Source organism: Hypomesus nipponensis, chromosome 25, assembly GCF_054491055.1.
Source record: "Hypomesus nipponensis isolate SF chromosome 25, ASM5449105v1, whole genome shotgun sequence".
NCBI classification, from domain to species: domain Eukaryota; kingdom Metazoa; phylum Chordata; class Actinopteri; order Osmeriformes; family Osmeridae; genus Hypomesus; species Hypomesus nipponensis.
The window spans coordinates 4,280,401-4,295,383 of record NC_140385.1 but is presented as its reverse complement, the minus strand read 5'-3'; the positions used below and the strand labels follow the sequence as shown (position 1 = coordinate 4,295,383).

Here is a 14,983-nt window from a genome sequence, read left to right as displayed (position 1 = left end):
CCTGTTCCAGATGCAGCAAAGCAGCCCCAGAACATAAGAGCCTCCTCCATGTTTCACAGTAGGGACAGTGTTCTTTTCTTGATATGCTTCATTTTTCCTTCTGTGAACATAGAGCTGATGGGCCTTGGCAAAAAGTTCAATTTTTGTCTCATCTGTCCATAGGACATTCTCCCAGAAGCTTTGTGGCTTGTCAACATGTAGTTTGGCATATTCCAGTCTAGCTTTTTTATGATTTGTTTTCAACAATGGTGTCCTCCTTGGTCGTCTCCCATGTAGTCCACTTTGGCTCAAACAACGACAGATGGTGCAATCTGACACTGATGTTCCTTGAGCATGAAGTTCACCTTGGATCTCTTTGGAAGTCTTTCTGGGCTCTTTTGTTACCATTCGGATTATCCGTCTCTTTGATTTTTCATCAATTTTCCTCCTGCGGCCACGTCCAGGGGGGTTGGCTACAGTCCCATGGATCTTAAATTTCTGAATAATATGTGCAACTGTAGTCACAGGAACATCTAGCTGCTTGGAGATGGTCTTATAGCCTTTACCTTTATCATGCTTGTATACTCTTCTAATCTCCTGAGACAACTCTTTCCTTCGCTTCCTCTGGTCCATGTTGAGTGTGGTGCAGACCATGTCACCAGACAACACAGTGACTACCTGGAGGCCTATATATAGGCCCACTGACTGATTACAAGATTGTAGACACATGTGATGCTAATTAGTGGACACAACTTGAATTAACATGTCCCTTTGGTCACGTTATTTCAGTCTTTTATAGGGGTACCATCATTTTTGTCTAGGCCTGTTCCATGAGTTTATTTTTTTTTATAATTCGGTTGAAGCATGGTTGAAAAGCAATGTCTGACTTTCATTTGTTAACATTCATAGAATTTTTTTTAATTATTACTTTTGTCAGATAAACGTTTTTTCTGTGACCATTGTGAGTTTTTCTTTCATTGACCGAGGGGTACCAACAATTTTGTCCACGTCTTGTATGTATTCCTCTTTGACATCGTCACCATACAGTTGACACATTGTTCGGTAAGAAGGAAGTCCATTCTTCCTTCCTGAACAGTTTTTATATAACCTTTCTCTCTCCACTGGTGACAGAGCAAATCGTTCATTTAGAGGAGTATAATGGGTGAGTATTACCTTGCATAATCATGTCAGTTTCTTAAGGTCTCTCAATAGGGTATGTAACATTGGTTGGGCTGAAAATGGCCCGGGTGCTGTTCTATGAGCCCTAATGCACCCTGTGAAATAGCCCTAGGCCTAGAATTAAATTGTTATGGTATGCTCATGAATATTTAGATCAGCTCCGTGGAGCAAAGACGCAACATGGCCAACAGCACCCGTTAGCTGTAATATTAGTGTAATACTCGCACTTCAGTGGTGTCGCCTAAGCATAACTTTGTATTAGGTTTGTTTTTAGCATTGTAAGCAACATAACAGTAATTCATTTGCTGTATGTAAATTTGGGGGCGTGACAAAGGTACAGACCAGAGCCAAATAAGGTGGAGCCACCGGTGGCTTTTTGGAAACCGACCATTTTACAGCGGCAGTTTCAAATTGTGAGATTTGCATAGGAAAGAGGTGTCAATGGGACTTGAGGTTCTCTGTATGTCCATTTTACCCACCAAACTGTCGTTAATCATCTATGACAAGGTAAACTCGGTTTTGCATTCTATGACCCCTTTAATTTAAAGGCCCTTACAGCAACGTCAACACAAAATATGTTATACAGACAAGGCTTCATCACAATCAAACACCATAGTTTCGCTGGGACAGAAGACTGTGGGCTGTAAAAATATGTTCTCAATAATTTAAAAGATCAATGGCATATAACCGACAGTAAAGTAGTTACAAAAAATGACCAGCTGTTGGTGTCTATACTCCCATTTTCTGCATAGTTACCTGATTGTGAGCTGTACCGTAATGTGTATAAAATCACAATTATGTAAACATATCCCCCCAAATAATTTGTTAATTCTCTACAAATATTTATTGTACAGACTATGTTAGTGAAATACGGTTTGTGAAATAGTTAATATAGCCATGGCAAATTAATCTATTTCCTCACTTTTTAAAACCATTGAATGTTCCACTATAGCATTCTATAATGCTAATGATGACATGTTTCTGTCCTGTAGGTTCTAACAGCTCAAAAAATACAAAACCCTCCAGAGACAGGAGGATTGTTCTTCTGGGAAAAACAGGTGCTGGAAAGAGCAGCACAGGAAACACCATATTTGGTGGGGAGAAAGTGTTCAATACATCCTGTTCCCCTAACTCCTTATCAATTACTAAATGTAAACCTGTGTCCAGAATCTTTGAGGGAAGAACTGTTACCTCCTTGAGTCACCACCTTACCGCGGTGGAGGGGTTTGCGTGTCCTAGTGATCCTGGAAGCTATGTTGTCGGGGGCTTTATGCCCCTGGTAGGGTCACCCAAGGCAAACAGGTTCCAGGTGAAAGACCAGACAAAGCGTGGCTCAAAAAACCAACCATGAAGAAAAACATTAATGGTTCTCAGTTGCCCCTGCCCGGAAGCGGGTCACCGGGGCCCCCCCCTGGAGCCAGGCCCAGGGGTGGGGCTCGATGGCGAGCGCCTGGTGGCCGGGCCTTTTCCCATGGGGCCCGGTCGGGCACAGCCCGAAGAGACAACGTGGGACCCTCTTCCAGTGGGCTCACCATCCGCAGGAGGGGTCATGGGGGTCGGGTGCAGTGTGAGACGGGCGGCGGCCGAAGGCGGGGGCCTTGGCGGTCCGATCCTCGGCTGCAGAAGCTAGCTTTAGGGACGTGGAATGTCACCTCGCTGGCGGGAAAGGAGCCTGAGCTGGTGCGCGAGGTAGAGAGTTTCCGGCTAGATATAGTCGGCCTCGCCTCGACGCACAGCATAGGCTCCGGAACCAGTCTCCTTGAGAGGGGCTGGACTCTCTTCCACTCTGGAGTTGCCCTTGGTGAGAGGCGTCGAGCTGGGGTGGGAATACTTGTTTCCCCTCGGTTCGGCGCCTGTACATTGGGGTTCACCCCGGTGGACGAGAGGGTAGCCTCCCTCCGCCTTCGGGTGGGGGGACGGGTCCTCACTGTCGTTTGTGCTTATGCACCAAACGGCAGCTCAGAGTACCCACCCTTTTTGGAGTCTCTGGGGGGGGTGCTGGAAAGCGCTCCTCCCGGGGATTCCCTCGTCCTCCTGGGGGACTTCAATGCTCATGTGGGCAATGACAGTGAGACCTGGAGGGGCGTGATTGGGAGGAACGGCCCCCCCAATCTGAACCCGAGTGGTGTTTTGTTGTTGGACTTCTGTGCTAGACACGGCTTGTCCATAACGAACACCATGTTCAAGCATAAGGGTGTTCATATGTGCACCTGGCACCAGGACACCCGAGGTCTCAGTTCGATGATCGACTTTGTAGTCGTGTCGTCGGACTTGGGGCCGCATGTCTTGGACACTCGGGTGAAGAGAGGGGCGGAGCTGTCAACTGATCACCACCTGGTGGTGAGTTGGCTTCGATGGTGGGGGAAGACGCCGGTCAGGCCTGGCAGGCCCAAACGTAATGTGAGGGTCTGCTGGGAACGGCTGGCGGAACCCTCTGTCAGAAGGAGCTTCAACTCCCACCTCCGGGAAAGCTTCGATCATGTCTCGGGTGGAGCCGGGGACATTGAGTCCGAATGGGCCATGTTCCGGGCCTCCATTGTTGAAGCGGCTGACCGGAGCTGCGGCCGCAAGGCGGTCGGTGCATGTCGCGGCGGTAACCCTCGGACCCGGTGGTGGACTCCGGAGGTGAGGGATGCCGTCAAGCTGAAGAAGGAGGCCTATCGGACTTTATTGGCTGGTAGGACTCCTGAGGCAGCTGATGTGTACCGGCAGGCCAAGCGGTATGCGGCTTTGGCGGTTGCGGAGGCAAAAACCCGGGCATGGGAGGAGTTCGGCGAGGCCATGGAGAATGACTTCCGAACGGCTTCAAAAAGGTTCTGGACCACCATCCGGCGGCTCAGGAGGGGGAAGCAGTGCTCTGTCAACACTGTATACGGTGGGGATGGTGCGCTGCTGACCTCGACAGGGGACGTCCTGGATCGGTGGAAGGAATACTTCGAAGACCTCCTTAATTCCACCAACACGCTTTCCGACGTGGAGGCAGAGTCTGGGGACATCGGGGGGGGCCCTTCAATCTCTGGGGCTGAGGTCGCCGAGGTGGTTAAAAAGCTCCGCGGTGGCAGGGCCCCTGGGGTGGATGAGGTCCGCCCGGAGTTCCTTAAGGCTCTGGATGTTGTAGGGCTGTCTTGGTTGACACGACTCTGCAACATCGCGTGGACATCGGGGACAGTGCCTCTGGACTGGCAGACCGGGGTGGTGGTTCCCCTCTTTAAAAAGGGGGACCGGAGGGTGTGCTCCAACTTTAGGGGGATCACACTCCTCAGCCTCCCTGGGAAAGTCTATTCAGGGGTCCTGGAGAGGAGGGTCCGTCGGATTGTCGAACCTCGGATTCAGGAGGAGCAATGTGGTTTTCGTCCTGGCCGTGGAACAGTGGACCAGCTCTATACCCTCCGCGGAGTCCTGGAGGGTACATGGGAGTTCGCCCAACCAGTCTACACATGTTTTGTGGATTTGGAAAAGGCGTTCGACCGTGTCCCTCGGGGGCTCATGTGGGGGGTGCTCCGAGAGTATGGGGTACCGGATTCCCTGATCGGGGCTGTCCGGTCCCTGTACGACCGGTGCCAGAGTTTGGTTCGCATTGCCGGTAGTAAGTCGAACTTGTTTCCGGTGAGGGTTGGACTCCGCCAGGGCTGCCCTATGTCACCGATTCTGTTCATTACCTATATGGACAGAATTTCTAGGCGTAGCCAGGGTGTTGAGGGGGTCCGGTTTGGTGACCTCAGGATCGGGTCGCTGCTTTTTGCAGATGATGTGGTCCTGTTGGCTTCATCGGGCCGCGACCTTCAGCTCTCACTGGAGTGGTTCGCAACCGAATGTGAAGCGGCTGGGATGCGAATCAGCACCTCCAAATCTGAGGCCATGGTAATCGACCGGAAAAGGGTGGAGTGCCATCTCCGGGTCGGGGAGGAGATCCTGAACCAAGCGGAGGAGTTCAAGTATCTCGGGGTCTTGTTCACGAGTGAGGGAAGAATGGAGCGCGAGGTCGACAGGCGGATCGGTGCGGCGTCCGCAGTGATGCGGGCTCTGCATCGGTCCGTCGTGGTGAAGAAGGAGCTGAGTCGAAAGGCGAAGCTCTCTATTTACCAGTCGATCTACGTCCCTACCCTCACCTATGGTCACGAACTATGGGTAGTGACCGAAAGAACGAGATCGCGAATACAAGCGGCCGAAATGAGCTTTCTCCGCAGGGTGTCCGGGCTCTCCCTTAGAGATAGGGTGAGAAGCTCGGTCATCCGGGAGGGGCTCAGAGTAGAACCGCTGCTCCTCCGCGTCGAGAGGAGCCAGCTGAAGTGGCTCGGGCATCTGATTAGGATGCCTCCTGGACGCCTCCCTGGTGAGGTGTTCCGGGCACGTCCCACTGGGAAGAGGCCCCGGGGAAGACCCAGGACACGCTGGAGGGACTATGTCTCTCGGCTGGCCTGGGAACGCCTCGGGGTCCCCCAGGAAGAGCTGGTGGAAGTGGCCGGGGAGAGGGAAGTCTGGGCCTCCCTGCTTAGGTCGCTGCCCCCGCGACCCGATCCCCGGACAAGCGGCAGATGATGGATGGATGGATGGACTGTTACTTTGATCGACACACCAAGTTTCTTTGACACCAGGATCCCTGAGGATGAGCTGAAACCTGAAATAATTAATTGTATTAAAGAGTGTGCTGCAGATGTTCATGCCTTCCTAATTGTGCTGAAAGTGGAGAGTAGATTTACTGTTCATGAGAGAGAAATCTGTACAAAAATCCAACAATCATTTTCAGAAGAAGCTTTCAAATATGCTACAGTCCTTTTCACTCATGGCGATAACCTCGGAGGCAAAACTCTTCAAGATTTTGTTGAAGAAAGTAAAGAACTGCGTGAACTGGTGCAGAAGTGTGGAGGTCGCTGTCATGTCATTGACAATGAATTCTGGAACCAGGGTCAGTGGTTCAAGAAAAGCAGCAACCAGGTCCAGGTGTCAGAGCTACTGAAGACCATCGACCAGATGGTGGAGCAGAACGGAGGAGGCTGCTACACCAATGAGATGCTCCAGGCTGTGGAGGAGGAAATACAAACAGAGATGATGTTAGTAAGAGAGTCAGGCGGTAAACTGTCTGAGAAGAAGATTGACAGACAGGCTAAGAAAATAGCAGCAGCAGGAGGAACAGCAGCAGTAGAAGCACCAGCAGGCGAAGCAGCAGCAGGAGGATCAGCAGCAGGAGGAACAGCGGCAGCAGGAGAAACAGTAGCAGGAGAAGCACCAGCAGGAGAAGCAGCAGCAGGAGGAACAGCAGCAGGAGAAGCACCAGCAGGAGAAGCACCAGCAGGAGAAGCAGCAGCAGGAGGAACAGCAGCAGGAGAAACAGCAGCAGGAGGAACAGCAGCAGGAGAAGCACCAGCAGGCGAAGCAGCAGCAGGAGGATCAGCAGCAGGAGGAACAGCGGCAGCAGGAGAAACAGCAGCAGGAGAAGCACCAGCAGGAGAAGCAGCAGCAGGAGGAACAGCAGCAGGAGAAGCACCAGCAGGAGAAGCACCAGCAGGAGAAGCAGCAGCAGGAGGAACAGCAGCAGGAGAAACAGCAGCAGGAGGAACAGCAGCAGGAGAAGCACCAGCAGGCGAAGCAGCAGCAGGAGGAACAGCAGCACCAGCAGGAGAAGCAGCAGCCTTGTATATACCAATATTTGTAGCTAAAGAAGAAGGACCAGCTGCAGAAGCATTAAAAGCACTAGGATCAGCAGGAGGAGGAACAGCAGCATCAGCAGCAGGAACATGGTTGAGTACAGCAGCAGAAGGTATATTTCCAGCAAAATATATGTTAGGAGCAGGAGCAGTAGCAGGAGCATTAACAGGAGGGATATTTGGGTCTGATGCAGCTGAGGGAAAAAAAACAGCAGGACAAGCAGTAGAAGCAGCAGCTACGGCAGTCTATGACAAAGCTAAGGCTCTTTGGATAAAGTGTATGATCTGGTACAGGAGTCCTATGAACTGAATTCTTTAAGAGAAGATTGTTCTGAAAATGTCTCAGAGAATATAGGTTAGACTGGAATATGAAGAAGGAAACATGCTTAATGTTATTTTTATCTAGAGATGACAGTATTTGATATTTGCTCTAATTGGGTGTGCTTGCCGTCGGCAAGAGGCAATCTTTGTTCTCTCACATATACTGTATATTTATTTATTTATTGTTGTTTATTTTCGCGCCCCTAAGGCTCAGTCAATATTTGGACTACATAGACAACGTCAATGTCAAAAGGTTTGTCTTGGTCACGATTGCGTTGGTTCTATTGGGATTTATGTTCCGTTGCACGGTTTAGGTTTTAATTAAGTTTTTGTGGCAAAAGTGAAGCTAACGGTGGCTAACTTGCTAGCCACACTCACTGACGCTTCTGACGTCAGTAACGTTGTAGTTAAAATAAGCTTCAAAGGGGGTTCTTTATTAATGAATGAATGCAATATGAGTAGGCTAAATGCCTGAAAATATCACGAGAAGGGAAAAACTTACAATGACCTTTAGTCATAGAGATTAGGTCAATTTTTACACCGGTCTGCCAAATGTATTCGTTTTGATTCAACTATGAGGTTGCTGATCACCATTCCCTCTTGCTGGGTAAATGAGAAGACAACTATTTCATTCTACTCTTCACTCTTAGTATTTAGAGTTGTAAATGAGCAGAAAAAAATATCCTTTTAAATCTATGTAATCTTTATAAATAATAAGTAGGCTATGCATTTTTATATAAAATATACAGAAATATAAGTTATTAAAGTAATTTAAATACGGACCCCTGCAACCAACGCAAGCAAGCACACCCTACAATTTCCCCAGAAATTGTACCCTCTCTAGTTCAGTTAAGTTTTTTGCTAAATGTTTTTTTCTTTTCAGTTTCTGTATCTTTGATATATACTGTCACTTTTCTTAAGTTAGTATAGGTCTATGAGGTTAGTATAGGTCATTATGTGTTTTAGAGGTCTAGCATATTGTATTGTACATTGCATACTATTTTGTATATTTAGGAGGTTTATTATTATTTTATTTTATTATTATGTTTTTTCTGTTTAAAACCAATGTAATTTAGCTTATCATAGGTGTAATCTATGTTCTGAGAACTTATGCCAGGTTATGCCAGGTTGCTTTGCATTGTCTTGTCCTAAGAATTTCAGTGCCCAGTCTGACCTTGTGTTGTTCTGTGCACCTGACAATAACAAACTTGAAACTTGAAACTGTTTTTTCTTTCAGTTTATGTATTTTTTAATATATACTTATAGTGAGGAACACATCTGTGAAAGTTCAACATAATTCCATCCACCAGACATGGTGACAGAGAGGTGCAAAGAGAATAAAATGTGAAAGTGGATGTTATAACATAATTATTTGTAATGATTATGTTGCCTTCATTTTTCTGCTGTTTCCTATGTTATAAATGTTCATCAAAATTACATTTCCAATGTTGTGGTAGCCTACATTCATGCAAATGATTATGTAGTCTTATTTTGTCTGCTGTTTCCTACGTTATAAATGTTTATCAAAATGTATTATATTGTTTCTCTGTTAAATTGTCTCACCACCACAAACATCTAGACATTTAGTTGATAACAGAAGTAATTACAAGCACAATGGTTGAGCCAGTCATATTTGAGCTAGTCTAAACCCAGGTGTTTGAATCAAACTTGCCTCAAACATTTTGTGATGAGAACGTAGACCCTATCAAGTGTGACAACACCAGAGGGCGCAAGAGTCAACAACTAAAGCATTTCTCCCTGGTTGTTTGAGGGACTTTCCATGTCTCTCTGTGAACGCTCCCAGGCCTCTCACGGGTTGAAGCCACAAGAGCTAAAGCAGCTTCCACATCCTCAGTGGTCTGTGATGCACATTCGAATGTAACTTCCTGTACTGTCAGAATACTATATGAAGTTCTACTAAAGCACTCAGGGTTAATTAGTGTAGTCTGAACAGACCTACGCTTCATGGAGTCTAATATTAAAATCTTATTCATAGGTGGTGAATAAAATGTACATTTGATGGTAATTATAAGGAAAGGCAAAATGGCCTCATATCAATATTTGCTGGCATGAAAAAAATGTATATTATAATCTTCAATATGTATAACTGAAAGTGCATATAAGCCAGCAATAAAGCGACATATAAGGGCTGTGGGAAAGGATGTAGGCCTATGTGAAAGTACGGCCACTTAAACCGCCCTTAGTTTCACAAGGGTTTCAGTTTTGTTTTGAGTCACTAGCGATTTCTTGTAACACACTCCCCTTTCCTTCAACAGGGTTACAGTGTCTAGGACAGCATAACCCTAGACACACTCCGCACCTGCGCCATTGAACTCTGCTGGGACTACAAGTCCCAGAGACTACAAATCCCACAACTCCTAACCCTTGACTGTAAATAGCGCTCTCCCACCAGCTGGTGCTGGTGCCCTCCTCCCAGCTGCTGTGGGTCCGTGTGCCTGCCCTGGTCTTCTCCAGCGTTTCCTTCAGCGTCTCTGCCCACGGAGCCATGCTCTCCCATGGCGGCATGGCCGACTGGTGCATCTTCTGCTGGGCCTTTAGCTTCGCCGGCACCCTGCTGGTTCTCCTGGTGGAGCAGTTTGGCCTCCAGGCTCGCGCCCCGGTCTCCTGGACCAACTTCCCCATCACCCTAGCCTGCTACGCGGCCTTGCTCTGCCTTTCCACCTCAGTCATCTACCCCCTCTACTTCCTCCAGGACGGGAGCTGGCGCGGGGAGCCGCGCGACTGCCGCATCGCCGCCACCGTCTTCTCCTGCCTGGCGACCGTGGCCTACCTGGGCGAGGTGAGCCTGGCGCGGGCGCGGCCAGGCGAGGTGGCGGGCTACATGGCCACGGCCCCGGGCCTCCTTAAGGTGTGCCAGTCGTCCGTGGCGTGCCTGATCTTCATCCTGGTCAGCGAGCCCATGGCTTACGACGGCCACGCCGCCCTCAAGTGGTGCATGGCGGTCTACTGCATCTGCTTCATCCTGTCCGCCGCCGTGGTGGTGCTCTGCGTGGGCGAGTGCACCGGCTGCCTCCCATTCCCCTTCGCCAAATTCCTGTCGGCCTACGGCCTGCTGGCGGTGGTCATGTACCTGACGGCCACCATCATCTGGCCCGTCTTTCAGTTCGACAAGCGTTACAGTGGCGGCGGCCGCCAGCAGCCTCGGCTGGTTGCCGTGGCGGTGCTCACCGCCCTCAACTTCCTGCTGTACCTGGCGGACCTGGCTTTCTCTGCTAGGCTGGTGTTTGTCAGTGTGAAGGAGAGAGGAGGAACAAGGGATGGTGATGGGGAGGAAGGTTGGGGTAGGTAAACATTTAAGAGAGAGGATGGGTGTAGGATGTACTGTGATCAAGCATGGGGAAGGAATAGAACAGTGTTATTACTTCTAAGCTTCGACTTCTCAGGATGAACTGGAGGGGGATGGGAGGTCAAAGACAGCTACTGACTGAAGGTCAGCAAGACCAAAGTTGAACCTTTCAATCACATTACATATTCTGGAACATTATGTTTTAGTCATCTTTTGAAAAATCTTAAGGAATGTATTTAGTGGGTTTGAGCGCATTAAACAGTTTTTCTGTCCTTTGTATTAAATACTGCATGTTTCTCTCAATGTCTTTCGTTTATATATGGACAGACATTCATATTGATACAAGTAGTAGTTGTCTCCTCATGTGCAGTACTTCAGCAGGACAATAGGCTAGCAACATGTGAATAGTATTTTGTTTTTTGAAAGATGATGTTCCACAGACACATGCTTAACTCAACATTATTAAGTTTAAACTTTGTATTATTATTTTATTTACTTCAGTAGAACAGCAAGTGTATAGTACATATGTATTCCTCTTTGTCATCGTCACCATACAGTTGACACAGTGTTCGGTAAGAAGGAAGTCCATTCTTCCTTCCTCAACAGTTTTCATAACATTTCTCTCTCCACTGGTGAGAGAGCGAATCGTTCGTTTAGAGGAGTATAATGGGTGAGTATTACCTTGCATAATCATGTCAGTTTCTTAAATGATCTATTATTGTGATTATATGCTATTCAATAGAAGTATGACATTAAAGTAGTAGTAGGACCCATATAGTTGGGTGATGGAATACTGGATAAAGCACCGCTCTATTACCTTAACTTCCATGCAACATTTGACCAAAGTACGTTTTAACCATTTGTTTGTTTAGATTGTTTACATTGTTTAGATTAGCTCTGCGGAGCAAAGACGCAACATGGCCAACAGCACCCGTTAGCTGTAATATTAGTGTAATACTCGCACTTCAGTGGCGTCGCCTAAGCATAACTTTGTATTAGGTTTGTTTTTAGCAAATGACCAGCTGTTGGTGTCTATACTCCAATTTTCTGCATAGTTACCTGTTTGTGAGCTGTACTGTAATGTGTATAAAATCACAATTATGTAAACATATCCCCCAAAATTATTTGTTAATTTGGTACAAATATTTATTGTACAGACTATGTTAGTGAAATACGGTTTGTGAAATAGTTAATATAGCCATGGCAAATTAATCTAGTTCCTCGCTTTTTAAAACCATTGAATGTTCCACTATAGCATTCTATAATGCTAATGATGACATGTTTCTGTCCTGTAGGTTCTAACAGCTCAAAAAATACAAAACCCTCCGGAGACAGGAGGATTGTTCTTCTGGGAAAAACAGGTGCTGGAAAGAGCAGCACAGGAAACACCATATTTGGTGGGGAGGAAGTGTTCAATACATCCTGTTCCCCTAACTCCTTATCAATTACTAAATGTAAACCTGTGTCCAGAATCTTTGAGGGAAGAACTGTTACTTTGATCGACACACCAAGTTTCTTTGACACCAGGATCCCTGAGGATGAGCTGAAACCTGAAATAATTAATTGTATTAAAGAGTGTGCTGCAGGTGTTCATGCCTTCCTAATTGTGCTGAAAGTGGAGAGTAGATTTACTGTTCATGAGAGAGAAATCTGTACAAAAATCCAACAATATTTTTCAGATGAAGCTTTCAAATATGCTACAGTCCTTTTCACTCATGGCGATGACCTCGGAGGCAAAACAATTCAGGATTTTGTTAAAGAAAATAAAGAACTGCGTGAACTGGTGCAGAAGTGTGGAGGTCGCTGTCACGTTGTTGACAATAAGCACTGGAACCAGGATCAGCAGGACAAGAACAGCATCAACCAGGTCCAGGTTTCAGAGCTACTGAAGACCATCAACCAGACGGTGGAGCAGAACGGAGGAGGCTGCTACACCAAAGAGATGCTCCAGGAAGTGGAAAAGGAAATACAAGCAGAGAGGATGTTAGTAAGAGAGTCAGGGGGTAAACTGTCTGGGGAGGAGAGTCACAGCCATACTAAGAAAATAGTGAAGTCATCTGTCAAACGGGCTGGCGTAGCAACAAAAGTCTTGGTGGGAGCTGTGCTTGGAGCTGTAACAGGAATAGGAGCAGCCTTTTATCTAACAGGAGCAGAAGTAACAGTAGCAGTAGCAGTAGCAGTAGCAGTAGCTGCAGCAGCAGCAGCAGCAGCAGCAGGAGGGATGATTGGGGCTGATGCAGCTGAGGGAGCAGGAACAGCAGTAGAAGCAAAAGAAGCAGCTGCTACAGTCGTCTGTGATGAAGCTAAGGAAGCTAAAGCTGCTTTGGATAGTGAATGATCTGGTAGGGGTGCCCTTTTGACTAAAATATTGATGAGAACATTTGGCCTCATTCACCAATCTTCCTAAGTTATTTCTTAAATGTGTTCAAATTTCTCCCAAAAAATCAATGAGTGATTCATGACGTGTTCTTAAACAGCAGAATTGTTCGCAGGTGTGTTCTTGGAATGATGAATCCCAGCATTTCGTAAATTGAAAGCTCGTGCCCCGTTGCTCCTATTTAGCATAGGTAAACGCCCGGTTAATTCCCATAAAAGGGCATGATATGGCAGGGCCGTGTGCACACTCAAAGAAATGTCAAAAAGACGTGGTAAAGACGGTGGAGGCCTCGACAAAAGACAGAAACACTTTAGTCATTCTGAAGTGGACGTACTGCTGCAAGAAATTAGTGACAAACGACACATCATATTTAAAAGCGTCAGCTGTGGATACAAAGCAGTAAATAAAACCGATGCATGGAATGCAATTACTCATGTATTGAACGATGTATCTGGAGAAGTGCGCAGAACTGATTAAGTGAAATTAAATGGTTTAACTTTAATCGGAATTCTGAAGCAAAAAACGTATTTCAAAACATAGCCTAGAAATCAGTTGACTGTTACAAATATCCATGAGGACTGCTCTTGGTAGCCTAAAGCGTCCCAACAGGTACTCGTCACTCTGCAAATAAATCTCTATGGTCACTTAAGATGCGTTCCCTCCTCAGGGCACAATCTGCAACATTTTGCAGCAGCAGTAAATATGCCATTGTGTAGTGTAGTCCTAGTGTGCGGAATAGGCCTACTTTGGGCCTATAAATACCGTGATAATCAGTCACTTATTGGATGGCAAGGTTCCTTGTTAACATAATTGATGTGAATTGAAGGCAAAGCAAGGCTACTTTAAATAGGCCTAGCACAATTCATACACCATGGCAATTCAAAGTGCTTTACAAATGAGCAGAAATGTAAGTGTAGAGTCTATTAAAACAAACAAACATATAATTATGTGTAAAATAATAAAAAATATTAGTTGCAAGATTATAAAGGAGAGAAATATTCAATTTTAAATTAGAAAGGACGAAAACGGTATAACTACTTATTTTGCGCAAACAACACAAAACAGCACAAAATTGTGCATAAGAGTGCTCTTGGGTGTGCGTAAATTCTGTTCTTACCTAAGAACAAATCCCAAATAAGAAAACATTGGGGAATGCCAGAATCTTCGTGAAAACTGCGTAAGTGGGGTTTAAGAGCAAATTTGTTCGTAAGAACATTTGGTGAATGAGGCCCATTGTTCTGAAATGTCTCACATAATATAGGTTAGACTGGAATATGAAGAAGGAAACATGCTTTCTACCAGTTAATTTTATCTAAGGATTAAAATATATGATGTTTGCTGTAATTGAGTTCAAATTTTTGCTAAGTTCTTTTTCATCCAGTCTGTGTATCTTTTGATATAACTTATATTATAGGGAGGAACAATCAGTTAAAGTTGAACATAATACCCTCCACCAGAGACGTATGGTAACAGAGAGGGTCATAGAGATTAAAATATGCAAGTGGATGTTGAAACTGAATTCTTTCTAATTGTAAATCATACAATGCAATAACTGATTATTAAAATGTTTCATGCTTTTGTTTTGGTTAAGCAATAAACAAGCCTATTGATCCTAAAGTTATTGTCATCAGTTTATTTCTTTACCTGAATACTAGCTGACCTGAGAGTGTTGCTAAACACTCATCCGCTTTTCTTTTATTTCCCCAACTCTCTCTCTAAACGGCTTCCTTTGTGTTAGGAAAGGGAGGAATACAGTTGTACTGTAATTCCAGTGAACTAGTGCATAGTGCCAGTGATGCAGTCAGTTATTAATGTCAGTAAAATATGTCACACAAATACAGATGACTTGAACTATAAACAGTGTATAAAGTGCCCGAGATGAAATTGGTTGCACACACACACACACACACACACTCACACACACCTCCTGGAATTATAGATATGGCACAGTGCCCGTGATGATGTCAGTAACACACACACATATCTAGAATTATAGATAGAAAATGCAGTGCCTGTGATGCAGCTGGTGATGACAGTTCTCAGTGGTTTTTGTATCTCAATTTCTCAAATCATAATTTAAATTCTCTGTCATCTCTGTAGTACTTGTTCAACCTCCACATCATCTTATCTAATCACATTGCCAATGTTGTGGTAGCCTACATTCATACAAATGAT

At 45.9% G+C, this 14,983-nt stretch overlaps 2 protein-coding genes across 2 annotated transcripts; both read left to right on the top strand.

Annotated features, from left to right (window-relative positions):
* Positions 1–1,338: 1,338 nt before the first annotated feature.
* On the top strand, positions 1,339–10,434 carry LOC146221885 (uncharacterized). The gene is made up of 4 exons (XM_084692095.1): positions 1,339–1,354; positions 2,151–2,339; positions 5,711–6,369; positions 9,538–10,434. The coding sequence occupies exons 1-4, from the start codon at positions 1,339–1,341 to the stop codon at positions 10,432–10,434; spliced, it is 1,761 nt and encodes a 586-aa protein (XP_084548221.1).
* A 1,246-nt stretch (positions 10,435–11,680) lies between these two features.
* Positions 11,681–12,769, top strand: LOC146221884 (uncharacterized). The gene is made up of 2 exons (XM_084692094.1): positions 11,681–12,523; positions 12,623–12,769. The coding sequence occupies exons 1-2, from the start codon at positions 11,696–11,698 to the stop codon at positions 12,767–12,769; spliced, it is 975 nt and encodes a 324-aa protein (XP_084548220.1). The 5' UTR covers positions 11,681–11,695.
* The last annotated feature ends 2,214 nt before the right edge of the window (positions 12,770–14,983 follow it).

Bases quoted from the DNA above. Each gene is read 5' to 3' on its own strand.
- LOC146221884 (XM_084692094.1), top strand. From the start codon at position 11,696: ATGCTAATGATGACATGTTTCTGTCCTGTAGGTTCTAACAGCTCAAAA. The intron at 12,524-12,622 runs GTGGGAGCTGTG...GTAGCAGTAGCT, and splicing joins GCGTAGCAACAAAAGTCTTG to GCAGCAGCAGCAGCAGCAGC.
- LOC146221885 (XM_084692095.1), top strand. The intron at 2,340-5,710 runs GAACTGTTACCT...GGATGGATGGAT, and splicing joins GTCCAGAATCTTTGAGGGAA to GGACTGTTACTTTGATCGAC. The intron at 6,370-9,537 runs GTAGCAGGAGAA...CTCTCCCACCAG, and splicing joins CAGCGGCAGCAGGAGAAACA to CTGGTGCTGGTGCCCTCCTC.